The sequence below is a fragment of the Atheta coriaria genome, unplaced genomic scaffold (genome assembly GCF_025399875.1).
Source record: "Atheta coriaria isolate IRGN ID8LTWV9N9 unplaced genomic scaffold, Caltech_Dcor_3.1 hic_scaffold_9_pilon, whole genome shotgun sequence".
NCBI lineage: Eukaryota > Metazoa > Arthropoda > Insecta > Coleoptera > Staphylinidae > Dalotia > Dalotia coriaria.
The window spans coordinates 2,960,373-2,978,102 of NW_027045451.1; the positions used below are offsets into that span (position 1 = coordinate 2,960,373).

General features: G+C 38.9%; 1 protein-coding gene across 1 annotated transcript in view; it reads left to right on the forward strand.

Annotated features, from left to right (window-relative positions):
- Nucleotides 1–13,723, forward strand: part of LOC135798518 (uncharacterized) — a 28,303-nt gene extending 14,580 nt beyond the window's left edge. Inside the window, 8 exon segments of the mRNA XM_065311378.1 lie at nucleotides 208–1,622; nucleotides 1,918–2,166; nucleotides 4,852–4,940; nucleotides 4,943–4,984; nucleotides 4,987–5,058; nucleotides 6,502–6,593; nucleotides 6,715–6,910; nucleotides 10,431–13,723. Of these exon segments, the coding sequence (XP_065167450.1) occupies nucleotides 319–1,622; nucleotides 1,918–2,166; nucleotides 4,852–4,940; nucleotides 4,943–4,984; nucleotides 4,987–5,058; nucleotides 6,502–6,593; nucleotides 6,715–6,910; nucleotides 10,431–10,786 (2,400 nt within the window). The 5' untranslated portion in view covers nucleotides 208–318 and the 3' untranslated portion in view covers nucleotides 10,787–13,723.
- Nucleotides 13,724–17,730: the final 4,007 nt, after the last annotated feature.

A 17,730-nucleotide genomic window follows, 5' to 3' on the forward strand; every position in this document is an offset into this window, starting at 1 on the left:
AATCACCACTCACTGCCGAAAACAATGAAAACTGCTATTAATTATAATTATACGTAAACAGCGTTAATGGCAGTAATGGCGTAAAGTTAATAAACTAAAGTTATATTAAACTGTGGTCTTTGATTGTAGTGTGTTTACCATGCGCCTCAGGGAGAATAATTTATTGTGAAACATTAGATGATTACATTTGTTGTTCTCCTGTTGTAGATTGCAGCTGGCGTAGGCAACCCAAACAGTCCCAAACATAACCATCATAAACAGCACCAATCTCAGCACCAACACCAGCACCACCACAACCAGCAGCAACCAACATCCAGGATGACAGTGAACTCGCAGTCGGGCCCAAAATCTCCCCGACCCTCCGAGGACCTCATCAGCACTGCCACGTCGGCGCTGCGGCGGCTGAATTTCAAAACGGGACGCGGCACCACCAAGAGCAACAAGAGTAATGCCAGCACCGGAGGCGGAGGCGGCTCGCATCAAACTGGGCAGGGCGTGCCTAAGGTGGTGGTCATGGGATCCAGCACAACATCGGAAAACACGATTAACACTAGCACAGATAGTGCTAATACCATTGTGACAACCATGACGGCCACCGACGGTGAGATTACCGAAGATAGTTTGGACATGAACGAATCTCTTGATATCTACGCTAGCGAGCCAGCAACGACATCACAACATGCAGTTGAGGTTATGCAACCTACACTGGTATCACCTAAAACTCCACCCACGGCGAAACAAAACACGCCTCCGACGGCCAAGTTGGCGGAGACAAAATTCACCTTTGATATGACTTCGCCCACCGGGCAGCTTGTACCCTCCGATGGAGAAAACCGAACACCCACGAACTCAGACATCACTGGTGATGCTCCAAGCGCACAAAAAACAGTTGACTCTCTGATGGAGGAGCAATTAGATGCAATGAGAGTAGAAGGCCGTCGTCGAAACAGTTACAAAGCAGCACAAGGAGACTTAGACAAAATAGAACTTGCTAGTGATCAAACTCCGCCTCCGCCTGAATCCCTTCCAAAGTCCACCTCTCCAAGGCGTAAGCGTTCCACCCGCAAACACCACCACTCACCCAACAAATTCAAAACTGACAAATTCGTCTACGACGAACAGCACATTGCAAAATACAAAGAAAAATCAAGAGATTCACGAGAATCGCGTGAAACTCCACCGTTGCCAGATTTACGCGTTGATTTCTTCAATGAACCCTCAGCGGATGACGATTGCCTTTTTGTGCCGGCTATCGTATTGGAAAAGAGAGGCAGTGTATGCCTCAATAAATGTTTACGAGAAGTCGGGGCGCAGCTGGACGCAGTCGGCGGATCGCCGATTAATGTTACGACGAACCCAATGGAGAATTCATCTATGCATGTGGTCAGCGGTGGTGGCGGTGGACGCAAAGTACCACAGGCGACAATTGTGGTGCAACAACCTTCCCTGAGTGTAGACAATGCAAACGTTGCTACAATACTGTTGAAAAACGGCAGTGAATTTGTCTCCAACGTCGAGGTTCATAGCAAAACCAGCAAGAAACAGAAAGAAGATAGCGTCAAGCAATTACTGGACGTTGCAAACAATTTAACGCTGGAGGAAATCCACGATTTTGAAATGAGGTAATTTTTTTATTCATGACTTAAAAAAAAGACAAACGTAGAGTTCATTCATCCATGGATATTTTTATCCCCGGTGAAATCTTTAATCTTTATTTCTCTAAATTCGTGCGCATTTCTTTCATTTCATTTCATTTCCTCGATTTCTTATTCGGCTTAATCCTAAAATAAATACTTTGATGATGAGGTGATTCGCACCGAGTCGCAATATCATATCACCCAGTCGACGACTTCAATCGGTCGCGAGTTGTCTTCCTGGTGAATAAAAAATGTTTTGTTTGTGTGTTCGTGACCGCAGGTATGGCAGCCCACATCACAACCGATCGCAATCCGTCAAGACGCCGGGAAGGTCCTCGGGCCGTCCCAACTACCTATGTCTTCCACAGCAGCGCTCCCGGGTCGCTTCAATGCCCAACACCGGCGTCGAAGAGGAGTATTACCGATTGCGGCACTTTTCCATCACTGGCAAAGGCGTTGTCAATCGGGGCGACAGCCTGAAGAGTCGCAGATCGAGATCAAACAATTCGGTCGCTTCCAGTAATTCGAGGTTAGTGCAAACATTTTTTTCTTCTACCGCAGGGTATGACTATTGTTTTAAATGTATATTGTCCTAGTTGGTATTGTGTATTCACACAAACCTGTCAACTGTCATCCAGAGAATGCATGAATAGGGTACACCCAACCGGGTGGAATTTATAAATAACTCTCGGGCTGCAATCGAGTGTGAGGTGTAACCCCAATCGAATTCAACAGTTGTTTATACCGACTGTTTTCAGTTATGAATTAATATTACCAAATTATTAGTATGGTTAAGTTAGTTTTCGTCTACAATCAGTATCGCTGATGACATTTAAAGGACTCCCACCTACGTCTCGAATCTAGGGTTGTGGGCAACCAACGTCACGAGACGCCATTCGCCATTCGTGCGGTTGGTGTTGCGGTGTCGCCATTTGCTGGTAAATGTTAACACTTAATGTCAACAATAGATGCGTGTGCAATTGTGTGCGACCAGAGCGTTGTGAATTGAATACCGCCCATTGTCAAAATTGTCTAAAAGCTTATTTCATCTCGTCGCGTGACATAATTCTTCTAGTCGCTTCCACGCCACGAACAGGTTTGAGTACTTACCTAGTTACCCAGATAGAGAAAGAAGCGATATAGATGTTCTTACCCGCATGCATAAATAAAACAATGGCGGTGCGAACGCAAACGAATCAGAATGCAGGACGGCACTCATACCCTTGTAAACACATTTTACCCAGTCTCCCGTTTTAATCCGTTGATTGATGCGGACCGATGGACTATGATGATCCGATTACGGTGTGTCCCACTGAATATCCAGATATTCAATATCGGCATAAACATAGGTTTCCACACATACCCACACCTACCGGGTGTGCGGATAAACTCCTGATTTATTTAATCCCTGGTCCTCTTAAAACCTGTTCTTGATAAAAGGGTTGCCTACGTTCTTATTCGTCCGGTGGTGGGAATGCGGTATGTTTATCAGCTAGATGGGCAGATAGGTCGCATCATGGGCGTAATGGCTGTCTTGTGTAGCTGGGGAAGCGGCAACCCGCCGATACGCCGGATGACACAGACAATCGGCGGGATGCTGGTGCTGACGAACTCGAACGGCGATGCCTCCGATTCAGTGCGCGCGTGAAACTCTGCCCAGCAACATCATCCACCCTCGGTGACGAACGGTTTTCCGATATTTCTGGTAGACTCGTGTGGGGTGGCTTTGGAAAATGTGGCTAAATCCGGGTGAGACTCGTCGACCTCAGCGCGACACGATCAAAATACGGCGTGCGAAAAGTGAAAAACTCAGACCGTAAGATATCAGACTTTACTGCAACCAGTGCCCAAGTTGATTCCTTGCGCGATTTGTTCATGAAAAATGAATCCATTTTATTTATGTATATGGGGTGTGAGACCTGAGGGTGGATTGTAACCTAAGTGTGTTTTTGTCAGACACATGAATGCATGTACATTATTTATACTTTCTTGGAGGCAACTTTGCTTTGATCTTTATTTTTACATCACCTGAACCTTGAATTCTTCGTTTTTACTTCAAGCTATGTTAGTTTTCAAAGAAGAAAACATAAAATCTAAAGGCGGTTTAATTTAGATTTGATGTATTTAGGAATTACGCTGAATGAATCAGGTGAGATTACATTTCACGGAAAATGGCTTTAAAAGTGCAAGGATTTATTTCCCACGGTGCACTCAACAGTTTTATTGACTTTTTAGCAATAGGTTATAACCTAAAAATAAATTTCAAGCAGCCATATCAGGGTTTGCCAATTATGGTTAGGTTTTTATTTAAATGGAGACAACAGTATTTTTTTTAGGATTAATTAAAACGCATAAAAAATTTATACTCTCATTTTAATATTTACATATAATTAAGTACCTACTTACAAAAATTAATAATGCATAAAATATTGCGGCACGTGGCTTATTCAAGTATATAATTAAACAATATAAAAAATTTCTTTCAAGTTCAAATTTGTTCTATACGTGCAGACAAACCAATTTATTCGCAACTTTATTGGCTGACAAAAAATTTGGGTAATTCAATTAAGTGCTTCAGTTCCATTTCGTCCCAAAATCCAATCCCTTCTTAAATATTGCTAGGTCAATGCTTTACATTCCCATTTTAAAAACGTGTAATTTATCCTCTTTTACGATCATAGGTTTTCTGATTGCCTGAAAGTATCACACACTTTGCCTTCAATTTTTTGCGCCTGTTTTGTTTCGTTTTCCACGAAGGGAGATGTACTTTTTCTGCTAATTCGGTTTCTGTGTCACGGCACATAGCAGGGGGCGCCACCTCGACCTCAGCACCAGACCATTAACATTTTCCATCGCATTTGACATTTCATTATTGCGCCGAGTGCCTAAGAGTAGAATTATAGCCGAAATTCTTCCACTGCTGGTTTGATGAAGCATTTCATAGTCTGCTAGGCATGGTCTAAGAATACCTTCTGACCTACTGACATGGTTTTTATTTTGCGGATAATATTCGCGATTAGCAGCATATACGCAGCAAAAGTGTTAATTTCATTTTATTTTACGAAAATGTGTACGATTTTAGTAGATAATGAATAATTTCACGTTGCAAAATGTTTTTATTATTATGTAATGAACTTTTTGACAGTTGGACATTATGTACAATATAGATCCTACTTGTTTATAGCTAATTGAATTAATAATTAATGTTTTGCAGTACCGAACAACTGCCGGTGGTCTCGACAGCAAACTCGGCACGCACATCAGCCAACTGCAGTCTAGCATCATCTCGGGAATCGTCGACGAGCGCCCCGGCCCGATGCCCTACCGTGTCCTGATGTTGGGCGGCCCGCCGTGGGCAAGTCCTCCCTGGTGTCACAATTTATGACTTCCGAGTATCTGCACGCATATGACACGAGCATAGGTAAACATGGATACGTTTATTTACTAATTAATAATGCACGCTCACACACACATACATAAATATTTGTATCAATTTCACTGGCGTGAAAGTAAAACAGCTTTACAAAGCCGGCGGTGTTGCTAAATTACATTAGACTTACATGAAGACGTGCGAACGAGCGCGTAATTACGCAGTGAGCGTTTGACAACACACACACACAATTTTCATAAGTTGAGCAAACCGAGCGATGGTTGCAAGTTGCAACCCCGGAAGGAAGGAAGCCAGCAAAGCGATTTACGTATGTATTTATGCATGATGACGAGGCGCGGCAGGGCGTGAGGCATCAGCACTCTGTGAGCATCCGTTGTGGGATGCACTCAAATCGCATCTGCATATGCAAATTGCTAGCTCAACAAAAACCTGCATCATCGCTAGCCAGTCCGTATTGAAATTAGAATTTCCGGCGTACTCGTTAATGTTTACTCATTTAAATCGGCTCGCACGCGAATTCATCGTGTATACATAATTTTGATTTGATTGTTCAATGTTTAAATATGCAAGAGTCGTATTATTTCTCAATTTTTAAATTTTTTCAAAGAAATTCACATTAAATGCATTGCCACTTAAAAAAAATTAATTTATTTGATGTAATTAACACATCGAGCGATGACGTGACGCGATGATAACAAGTCCACCCTTTGTGCAATTACAATTCAATTACCATCGACAAACAAGCGCCCCCCGTGCACATAATTTTATGAGTGGTAAACATGCACGAAAACGCGCCGCGGCCAATACTCATTACGTCCTAAATCCATGCCAGATGGTCATATTTATCACAAGTTTCGCAATTTGCCAGCAATGTAATCAAGCGAGCGCGCGGGCGCACGATGTACTTTTTACGGCGTAAACTTACTCGAAGACGCGCCCGGAGTTTTGATGGATCGGCAAAATTGTTTCCACTTTGCGTCGAGAATTATGTGCAGTCATAAGTTCTATCTTTATCATGATTCGTCTTGTTTGAATTGCAAACACAAAAAGACCTTCAACTTCAACTGATTACATAATTCATTCTAACATAAAAAAATAAATAAAAACGCATGTTTTGGGTCGAAATATTATGTTTTGTAGAGATTTAGTATTAATTCTATTTATGCCTAAATTTGGTCTATTCATTTCGCATTCAATCAGCGCAAACGGAAATATAATTCGTAAACGAATCAGTCTCGGCCGTCCGCGCTGAAAACCGAGCGTGGGATAACGTCGTTATGAGCAAAACTTAATTTACAATCGACAAAGGTGTAGAGGGTGTATTTCGCGTCAGTGTGCACGAAAATTAAGGACAACATCGCGCGCGCGTTTAATTCTTGATACTTTGGCAACATTCAGCTGTTCAGCTCACACCCGAAAACGAGACCTTAATTTGTCGCGTTTAATTATTCACCCTCTCATTTTATATTATAGACGACGACAGTGGCGAGAAGACCGTGTCCGTGCTGCTGGCAGGCGAAGAGTCCGAGTTGGTGTTCATCGATTTCGCCACGGCAGACTTAACTGTAAGTACAACACTACAACTTCACCGAAATAAAAAAAGTGATGTAGATAAATGGACGAATAGACAGACAGGCAGCGAAATTGTTTATATGTAGTTGTGGAAATTGGATTGTTTGTTTACAGCCGCAGAATTGCATCAAAAAGTACACAGATCCGCACGCCTATTGCGTCGTATTCTCCTGTGCGGACCGTTCCAGTCTGAGCTGCGCCGAGATGATTCTGCAAACTCTCTGGACGCTGGATACCATCAGTACAAAGGCGGTTATCTTGGTTTCAAACAAAGCGGATTTGGTGAGATCGCGCGCTGTCAGCACTGAAGGTATTTCGAGCTAATTTATTATTGTATATCTGGTGCAATACACAAAGCTTTTTGCTATTATCTTGGAGATTAAGTGTTTTGCGCAATGTCTGTATTTCATTAATGCACAATGCATTAACAAGCAGGCTAAGTGGATTGGGAAGCGAGGAACATTCCAATAATTTGAGTTTAACTAGCTGCATTTGCATTGTATTGTATCAAAGGTAATCGGGGTTTCTAGGAGTTTACATCAAGGTTTGAATCGGAATGTACTGTATTCAAATTCATGGAAAATTTAATTTTTTGATGTTTAACAAGCGTATAAGTATCTTCTGAACGTCAACGTAAAAAGAAGTAAATTGGCACTTTGGAATTAACCGGAAAAGACTTAAAACTTCCTTCTTTGGTTTGACTTATTGAGTGTGACCTACTTTTAGACAAAAAGTTTTTCTTTTTATTTGAAATACCCATCCTAATTGGAAAAATAAGTTTTCTTCAGAGTTTTCTTTAAATATTTGGTAAAAATTGATTTTTGTTTTAAATTCAAAGCAATTTGATTTTATTTATTATAATAACAAACCTGAGTGACATATTTTTTGAAAGGTTTCAAAATTTTCGGTGATCATAACAAGTTCGGACCAAAAATATATTTTTTAAATAAATTTTCAAGTAGTATGAATCAAAATGAATAAAAGTTTTCTCGATTTTTTAAAATGTTACGTGAATTCCCGGCAAAGCAACCGTAATTTACTCGCAACCACCAAAAAGGCTATACGATTATGGCATGACATTAAAGACGATGAGCATTTGCTGACAAAACGTATTTCCTCGTCCGTCAGTTCACTTGGTGAACTGGAGAGTGGTGAATCATCAGCTGATGTGCAACCAGAGCCAGCTAAACCCACGTGGCACGCGATTCCTAATAACAAACCGAAAAAAAGACGTGTGGAGTCTCAGAAAAAGGAGGTTGAACCACCGGTTAAGCATCCGGATGGACGCCCCGTGCAACAAATGGGCAAATTGAGAAAAGGACGTGGACATAATGCTCGAAAATTAACTAAGAAAGTAAAGAAACCGGCAAATATTCCAGCCGGACCGCGGAGAAGTATGCGGCGGAAAACTTCGAAGCAACGTTTGACAGGAACGCGCGACCGTGACGAAATTGAGTTTTTCGATTCATTAGTGACGTTGTGTGATGTTTGCAGAAAGAAAGATCAAGAGAAAAAGCCAAGTGTAAAGTCAATTCAAAAAGCTAAGCATAAAATTCAAAAATCGGGAAAGAAAAAGACGCCGGCCAAAAATAAAACTGCAAATGAAAAAGTTAACAAAAGGCAACATGAGTGTCGTCTAACCGAACTTTTTAAATAAAAAATATGGTCACACGAACATTTTTAATCCTTGTCAAGTTTGTATAACAAAATCTTACTTAGTTTTCTTATTTCATTATTTTTATGGATGATTTTTAAAGAGGCACTTAATGTGAATTATCTGAATGCTCTCGTCAACACGATTATACGATCGTGCTCGACTCGATGGACTATTAAGAAAAAATAATAACCTATGAAATTACATTCCATTACGTGCCGGCGTCCGCGAACCTAATTTAAACGCCAGACGTGACGACAATTCAATCTGCCAAGAATCCGGCGCCTCGCGTTAAATTTGCGTTTGTTCCTTGGTTGTTCGTGCGAAAATACGAACGAAGGTAGAGGTACTCGACTAGAGCGTGATATTTTTCGGCGGACGCCAAGATTTGGAAGTTTATGTGCGTTTTTTTTTGCTCTTCGTTACGTTTCTTTAATAAAAACGTTTCGCTTCTTTATGACGTTCATCTCGTGCAGGTCCTAAGGCTTCCAGTTCATCGGCATAATGGAATTTTAAGATCTTTACAAGTATAGGCCCGGAACGTTCTATTCATTGGAATTATTTTCGGCGTTTTTAACTTTTCTCCTGCGCTTACTTTTTGCTGATTTTTGGAGGGTCGCTGAAAGATCTTCTTTGCTTTGGCTTCTTGATGATTTGCGGACGTGAGCAGAAAAAGCTGTAAATGGGAATCAGTGCGTTCAGATCGAAATGTTTGTGACTTGAATACGGAATGTATTAAGTGTGGTGTTAAGGAGTAAACGCACTTTAATCTCCAGATCTTGACAAACAAGCAAAATGAATGACTTTTGAATTGAAAATTCTTTGAAAAATATTTTTTATTATTGAAAAAGAGAATAAAAAGAAAGAATTTAATGAATATTAAAATTAAATCAGGATGATATACGTGGATCTTGGGCGGAAAGCTGGAAAAGGATAAAATTGAAAAAGAGGAAATCCAATGAGAATTAATCAAGCAAATGAACTGCAACGTCGTTCGCCGACGCTGAGCGGATCGCGTAATTTGGCTCGCGAAACTTTGCGAACTCCGCCATCTAATGCGCGTATAGATTCGAATATACTAGTTTATCCTGTTTGTCAATTTGTTTCGGCGCAAAAATTTCCAATCTCAGCGCTTCTTTCTCTTTGCCATCTGCTTTTCCTCCACCCTGCTCTTATTTAAGCGCAGCGTAAAAGTTAAAGGTCGCAGAAGGAATCAAGTTAAAGGAAGAAATAACTGGCTTCGACGAGGAGCAGATTTAGCTGCCATTCAATGGAAGCGCGCGCGTATTTGCTAACGATGCGATACAGCCAAATAAGCAAAGTTTTATTGCGTTTTATTGTGTGCCGCGACTTCCATGATCGGATTTGGCGACGCGCCGAAGGAGTCGACAATCGCGAACTGAGCACGGATCGCAATCGATTCGCGTTTTTCTTCGCCGCATTGCCGCCGGACGCGTCACTTTGCTGCTGGTTCAGCTTTCGACCGCGAGCGCTGCGCCGCGCACGACTGACAGGACAATGAACCCACGTTTCCACCGACGGCTACAAACGGGTGGAAACTTGCTATTCAAACGTTTTCCCAGGAGCAATCAACAATAATAACATTGTATAAGTTATATTTATACGTCTACATTATTTCAAATTATTTTTAGAGCATTTTTAGTGGATTAATAGAGAAAAATTGAGGTTATATCAGACAACGCTTGACATTTTAACCTAACTTTTTTTCTATTATTTTTATTTTGTGATAACATGTGGTATATGAACTGGTGGCGTGCGTGTTATTACGAAAATGTGTGTTTAATGCGCGAAATGTGTAAAGACGAACGTGAGAAGGCGATGAAAGGACCTTCTAAACTAAAGAACGTGCGTAAACTGCGTTTGGAGCCTCCAGGCCACGTTGACCTCATAACCGATTAATGCATACACTTAGCCGGGATCACCCTCCGAGTCCTTTCATCGTAACAACCAGGCCACACACAAGCCCTTCGACTAATGATTCTAATGCGATTGTTAGCCGTACTCTGGCCTAATTAAAATCTACATCTCTGACCCGCCACTGGCTTTACATGTATATTAATATAATAGCATCCGTTATTTTCTAGATAAAAGTATGAAGATAATTGTATTAACATTTTTAATGTGTGTCTGCTTTTGTGTTTCCATTTTCGCGCAGAGGGAAAATCGATGGCGACCTCGTACGACTGCAAGTACATCGAGACATCTGTCGGCATCAATCACAACGTGGACGAGCTGCTGGTCGGCATCCTCACGCAGATACGCCTCAAGCTGGAGAATCCCGAGAGATCGCGCGACTTGTTCCGCAAGCGCAGCTCCTCCAAACGCAATCACAATCGGAACAAATCCACCGGCACCTCGGGCGCGGCAACGCCGACGGGCAGCGCGCCCAACACGCCGAAGAAGTACCGCGGCTCACGTACCTCCGCCAGCTTGAAGGTGAAAAGTCTGCTGGGGAAGGTGTGGGCGCGCGATAGTAAGTCCAAGTCCTGCGAGAATCTGCACGTGCTTTAAGTGCTGCGTAAAGGTGATGACAAAGTCTCTTCCAGAAAACACACTTACACAGACACACATTAACACTCACAAATAAGCTAGTCATGATTTTATTTTAGTGGACACATTAACGCACTTTTTTCACTCCTTAAGTATATTTAATGATAACATATCGCTCCGATATATTAACATATTTATACCAATTTGTACCCGACGATATGATATATTTGAGTAGGCAAATGACGAAAGTAAGCGATTAGTTTAGATTTTAGACCAATTTATTAAGTAACGAAGACGGAAACCCTCCTCGGATAGTTTCAACTCATTGATTAATAATGGATATAACCAAACATACCAAAAGATGAAAACCAAACACCAAATGCGTTTTGATGAATTGACGTGTAGTGATTTTTAGTGCGAAAATCGAACGTACATATAGTATTATTATAAATGAGCTTTAAGACGAGTGAATTAATTAAATCATACAAACAAGAAAAATGAATGAAATTTATTCTTAGCTGAGAAGACTTAGGAGGAATTGAAACAAAATGAGTAAAATTAACTAAATAAATCGTTCGAATTTAGTTGAAGCGTTCTAGGCAAGTTTGACATTTTGACAATTATTGCGTCTAGTAAAGTACGCACGCGCAGTAGATGGCAAACGAGCGAATTGCATTTTTTACGTATTTGCAATTTGATAAATAAATTTTAAACCAAACGTTTACGAATCGTAGTGAAACCTTCTATTATCTTCTCATTTCTTTTAAAATTAAACATTTTATTATGACATGCATTTCACCCACTTGTGTTTACATTGAAGGCGTATTATGTACATAAGATGAAAATGCAAAAAAATGAAACTTATGACACTTATATACACATAATGACAAAATATTAATATATACAAAGGTGGGTCCATTGCGAGTGCGCGGTGCCATTTTGATGAAAACGACGCACCCAGCAATTCGATGTAATTTCGATTTATATTTTCTTAACGTGGCATAAATAATAATAATATGAATATTGTAAACATGTAAACAAACAAGACCCTCAACTCCTCAACTAGGTGTCTACGTGTTTGTCTAATACACATATACAGGTGAAACCAAACAAAATGGTTTCATAATGATAAGATCTCGTTGAAAAGTATCTAGGGGTTAATTCATATGTTATGCGTGTTTAAGTAACTGTCAAAAATCTCCGAATTTCTCCCGTACAAGTAATATCCGTGCCGAGACGAGGAGTAATCACACCAACATTATGTTTCGTGCCTTTTTAACCATTTATAATCAAAATAACACTTTTCTTATGCAAATAGGGGCTGCTTTCGTAAATATTTCCCAGTGCTGCTTGTAATAGCAAGAGAAAGAACGGTTTAAATCAGAAATTGCGTTATTGTTTGTGAGTTTATTGGAGTTTTAGCGTTTTAATATATTTATACCGTTGTTTTTCGCATAACCAACCTTGTAGTCGGCACGCATTGATGTATATTGCATCACATATGCAACTTTATCTACACTTACAGATAAATAATCGAATATGCTCATCGTGCCGTACCGTGTTCCCCAAAAAACATAATACACGTCAATACTAGTTCCACCCAAAACCACTAAATGCATATAATAAATTAATCAAGCTGTAGTGAAAGCGTTAATTAGTCAATGTTAGCTCTAATCTTTTCGATGCGTCAAACATGAATGCAAATCAAAACCACACTCATCAATAAATCATTAATAATGACAAACAATCAGCTGGATAACAGATAGCGTTTTTGATTCGCTGTGCCTTTCTTTTCGAAATTTTTACCGAATGCTTCTTGTTGTTGACAAACAGTCTTAAGTAACACATCGTTCGGGCGAAACGGGTAATAGTTCACGGTGACCCTAGGCAACCTGACACGCACTGTATGCAACCCAACATACATTGTATAGCAGTTAGTGTGTTCAGGTGCTGCATCACGCAATAAGCGTGATTTTTAATCATTTACTTGATCATACTGAAGTGAAACTTCGTTTGATTGGTGTAGTCTAGCGTGTTGAATGTACTTCATGTAGATATGTACACTTATCCATCATATAAAACACCCTAAACACGTACCCGGAATAAATTTTAAAAAATCGCAATATAATTGTTTCACAACGCCCCTAAATGTAATGTATTTATAATAATGAAATTAAAAGTAAAACAAACAGTCAGAGAAACAAACTAATGTGTTATTGTTTTCAACGACGGGGAGAAAATGGTGTTTGGTGTATTTTTTTTCGGCCCGTTGTACGAGGAATGTAATGAAAAATGTTATGTGTTTACAATTTGAATATACTATTGCAAATTGTTTCAAATATTAATAATTTGCGAATGCGAATGGAATTTTTTTAGTTCGAATTTCATTACGCACATTTTAATTATACCTAATTGGTATTTTTTGCACGTTTAAATGAATGCGTGTCGCGTGCTGAGGTGAGGCGCGGCGCAAAATCAAATTAGAAATGCAATTTTCCGGCGCGCATCGGTGATAAAAGCCTATTTAAATTTGCAGATATCAGTATGGATGTCCGCAATGCACTAATAAATTTGATTAGCGCCGCACTCGCATGGAAACATAAATATTAACTGAGGCTAATTGGAAACTACAAAACACACGGTTCCATCCTTCAAAAAGTATATATTAATTGAAATGCTTAAAACAAATTGTAAATCATCCGAAACCATCATGTCAAGCACAGATTTATTAATGATTTACATTAATTCTATGAGATTGATCGATAATGTTTAATATTTGTATGTAGGTATAGATGAATTGAGAATTTTAAACATTTGATTAAATTATTGTCATTTATGGTATGAGTTACAATAATTATAAACTAAACACGGATGTAACTTACTTGTATCAAATGCATCCAAACAAAAAAAATGTATTATTGATAATAATGAGGAATTTAATTAAATATTAAAATATTATTACTGAATATTTATATTTTACTGCGTCATTCTAAATAATTAAATAACTCAACAATTTAAATTTAATTAATATTTTATAAATTTTATTGTTTCATTTTTTGGGGCTCAGCATTTTTTATGAACGGAAAATGTCAAGATTTTAAAGTTTACGAGCGCTCGCCACGTCGAACGCTTCTTGCACTCTTAAGTTTTAATTAATTTCTTTATGTATTCGGTCCAATTTAATGTTCGACGTTAACTTGGCAAACAGTTATTTTGGTGCAACGACAGCGAAAAAGTTATAAGGTACAAAAGCTTTTCGCTCAGCGCTGTCCATCTGCATTGTTTTAACGGCTGTTTACTTTTAATCAACCGTGTAATTACGCAATTTCAGCAAATATCTAGTGGGTATTTTTATGGCTACCTTACTTTCATTTTAAATCACTCTCAATTTAAACTTGAAAAAAACCACAGGTAAAGTTTTTTTCATATACGTCAGTGTTTTCCGTTTAGTACGTAATTTAGACTAAAAAGAATTAATACTAGGGCGTCGTAAATAGTAAGACTAAACGTAAAAGAGGAGATGAAGAAGGAGGCTCTCACGGAAGCTTTATCCTGCCTGCCTGCCTCAAGAGTCAAGACGAGGTAGAAAGGAAAGAGAGTGCGCCGTAATTTGACCGAGAGTGCTGAATATTCGATATTATATAGATTTATATTGTATTACCGCCAGAGCGCGCGCACCTTCGGATATGTATTATTATTCATTATTCAATGTAATTTATCATTTTATTCATCGGAGAATTACCCAGCGAGCTATTCGTTAAATCTTCACCTCAGAATTTACACAAAGCGCACATGCATCGATTTTCTATTCGAAGATTGTGAATAAATGTTGCAATAGATTGAAAATAGATCAGTCAATTTAAATTTTTTTTATTAAATATTGATATTAATATCGATAACTAATAAAATTTTAAGGTGCAGCATTTTATATTATAATATTTTATTTTATAAAGAGTCAATTCACACTTCCATGAATTTACGAGCTGTTATAGTGCAATTCTAGTAAAACGATTCATTATATTTATAAGATGTAGTCCTTATTGTGGTTTATGATGTGTAATCGTCACGATTATGTTCATCCTATAAACCTCATTTGCACATTGTGACAATACATATCCGCAAAGCGTAAACAAACCGTCGAAAGAGAAAATGTACAAACGTGCATGTAATGAGCTCTTCTTGCTACAAATGTAATGAAAACCTTAATTACATCTTTGGTTTTGCGCAAAGAAAACAATTAAATGCATCTAAATATAATTGTGCATTGTGCATTTTACATTCAGCACTTCAAACGCGACCTCAGCGCTGTGCCCGATCGGCACCATCGCGAGAAAGGAGAAATTTACTTTTCACGACCGACATAGTTTTATCTTCTTGGGATCTTCCTCGCAGCCAGCGTGCGTGTGCGTGCAATTTATCGACTCTAGATGCGCACCGCACGCAACTATCGTCTATCGGGCCTAATCGATACGTTGTGTGCATGCATGGCGACGCTGAACACAATCATAAATTTCCATTGCTTCAAAACGCTCGCGCTTTTTTCGTCGAGATTTTCGAATGCTGGCGGGCAGCGAGTGTGCCGCATTAGACGCCGTCGATGGATGGATGACAAAAAGGAAACCGCGCCGCTGGCGAAGAGCTGACCTTGAAGGAGGTCACTGCATTGACCCGGCAGCTGCACTTTGCCTACTTTAATGTCAGCCCAAAAGTGTGCTGCACGTATCTACTTGTGTTTTGTCTACTTACAAAGATAAATAATTAGTAAGTATGCTCTTCACACTTTAATATGACCAACATTTAAGATATATGTTATTGAATTGTCAGTTTTTAGCGAAAATGGTTGATTAAATTAAGGATGCAGTTTTGAGATTTGTAGGTCTGCTAAAAAACGCAATTAAAATTTACATTAACGGTCACTTCCACTTCTTTTACATCTTGTTTCTATTTCTATTTCTCCATGAAAGGAATTATTGCGGTATGGGAAATATTACTGCCGTATAAATTGTTCCGCAGGGATTTTTGCTACTGATATATAATTTTTAATTAAAAAGAAACTTTAGAGGTACAGATCCGCTATTCCTTTTAAAGTTATGGGCATTTGAAATCAGAAAACACCGAAAAACGTTAATTATTGCAAATTTCCATCTTGGAAACTCGTATTCCATTAAATTTTGCTATTTTTTGATCATGGAAAAATCAAATACAGTTTTATAATTATTATTACGTTAAATTTCACAAAACTAGCAAAACTGCATTTAATTTTAGTTTAAAAATTACTTAAACACCACCAGCATTATTTTAATCAAGTGTGCTGTAGGTAAATGAAGAAGTACTCTAATTTGTTTGCATGTGAATTGTCCAAGAATGCGTTGGTTATTTAAGCTGTCGTGTTACCACTTATTACACCTCAGTGCGCAAAGAAAGGCACAATTTGTATGCACGACGTGCACGCGCCGCGTGTGCGACTTCTCCGCTTCCGAGGAAAATGAGAGCACTGTGGGCGATTCTTGAAATGTTGTAATTAGGTTCATCAAACACTTTTCAAACACACGAAGTACAAAAAGAGAAAAAAATCAATAACACCGCACGCATAAATTTCAACCGTAGCTATATAAACATTTCTCTGTTATCCTAAACTTTGTACTTTGATTTTGTAGCTAATGAAACGTGCAGAATTGAATTATTCACAGCGCTGGAATGAAATTAACACCGCGTCGCGAACTTTTGGCGTTTTGTGCGCGCCGCGTGCGAAATTGATATTCCGATCAATTATTTCACACCGAACTAGTCTACGTCGGTCGGCTGACCTTAATTATTCATCATTTATCTGCATCAGCCGCGACTTAATCGGGTCGAAATGGTACGGAGTGAACGCGCCATTTATCAACACCCAACCGTGTTTTGACTAAACTTTTTCGCACGCCGGAAATTATAACTAAACGCTTGAGTTAGACTACAATTATCGACTGTGATCATTTACAGCTGTTGTTTGTTTACTGATTGATTTCTTCCATTCGTATATATTTTTAACTTTGTTTAACTTTTAAACATTTTCCCACGAATGGATTTTCGCAGCCTAATTGTTTTATGAAAATTCTTCAACCTCAAAAAAAAACGCAGGTGATTTATTAATTGTATGAGTTTACGACTTAAAATTAAATTGGCTGTAATTAAATAAATCACGGATGCCGTTCGCGGTGCACCGTGCTGGCAGGAATGCGATGTTCGCGCTTTCCTGTTGTGTTGGGTTTTTTGTTTCGCTCACGGCGCCAACAAACGCAACCACGTGAAAACGCACGAAGGAATCTAGGCAATTCGTACATTTCGTTGCGTTAATTGACTCGTTAATGTGTGCATCGCGCTTTAATTGAAAAGTCCTACATCTCGCCAGCGCTCAGCTCCCGTCGGTCAAGAGAAACGCACGCACACCATAAAGAAAATTAAAGAAATTAGACGTTGGAGAATGAAAAAAATTACACTTGCAGTCATAAATTAAAATTACCTGTATTGCACTCCAGGGGCAATGTGTTTACGATTATCTTATTTATAAACGAATTGAATGGCTTATTGATTAAGATCGTGTTATGTGGTTTGTGGCAAGGAATTTTAGTTAATGGTTCATGTTCATGTTTAATGACATTCTGCAGAGTTAATGAGCAAAGAATGCAATGTTTCGAAGTGCCTCGAGGATGCCAAATTAAGACGATCTTCTAGGAGCTGATAATTAAACTGTAAACGATCAACTCGTGCTGCGTGTTGCCTGCTATTATTCCTAAAATTACCAAAAGACATATAACACATGCATTTAATATATAATAAACGATTTTAGTTTTAGTTTAGCGATTTGCGCATGTATCGTTAACTTTAATTATTATTAATTTATATGATGACGCATGTTCTACTAATATTTTTCACGCAATATATTTTTGTAATTGATTAACTAATCAATCACTGAACATTGATAA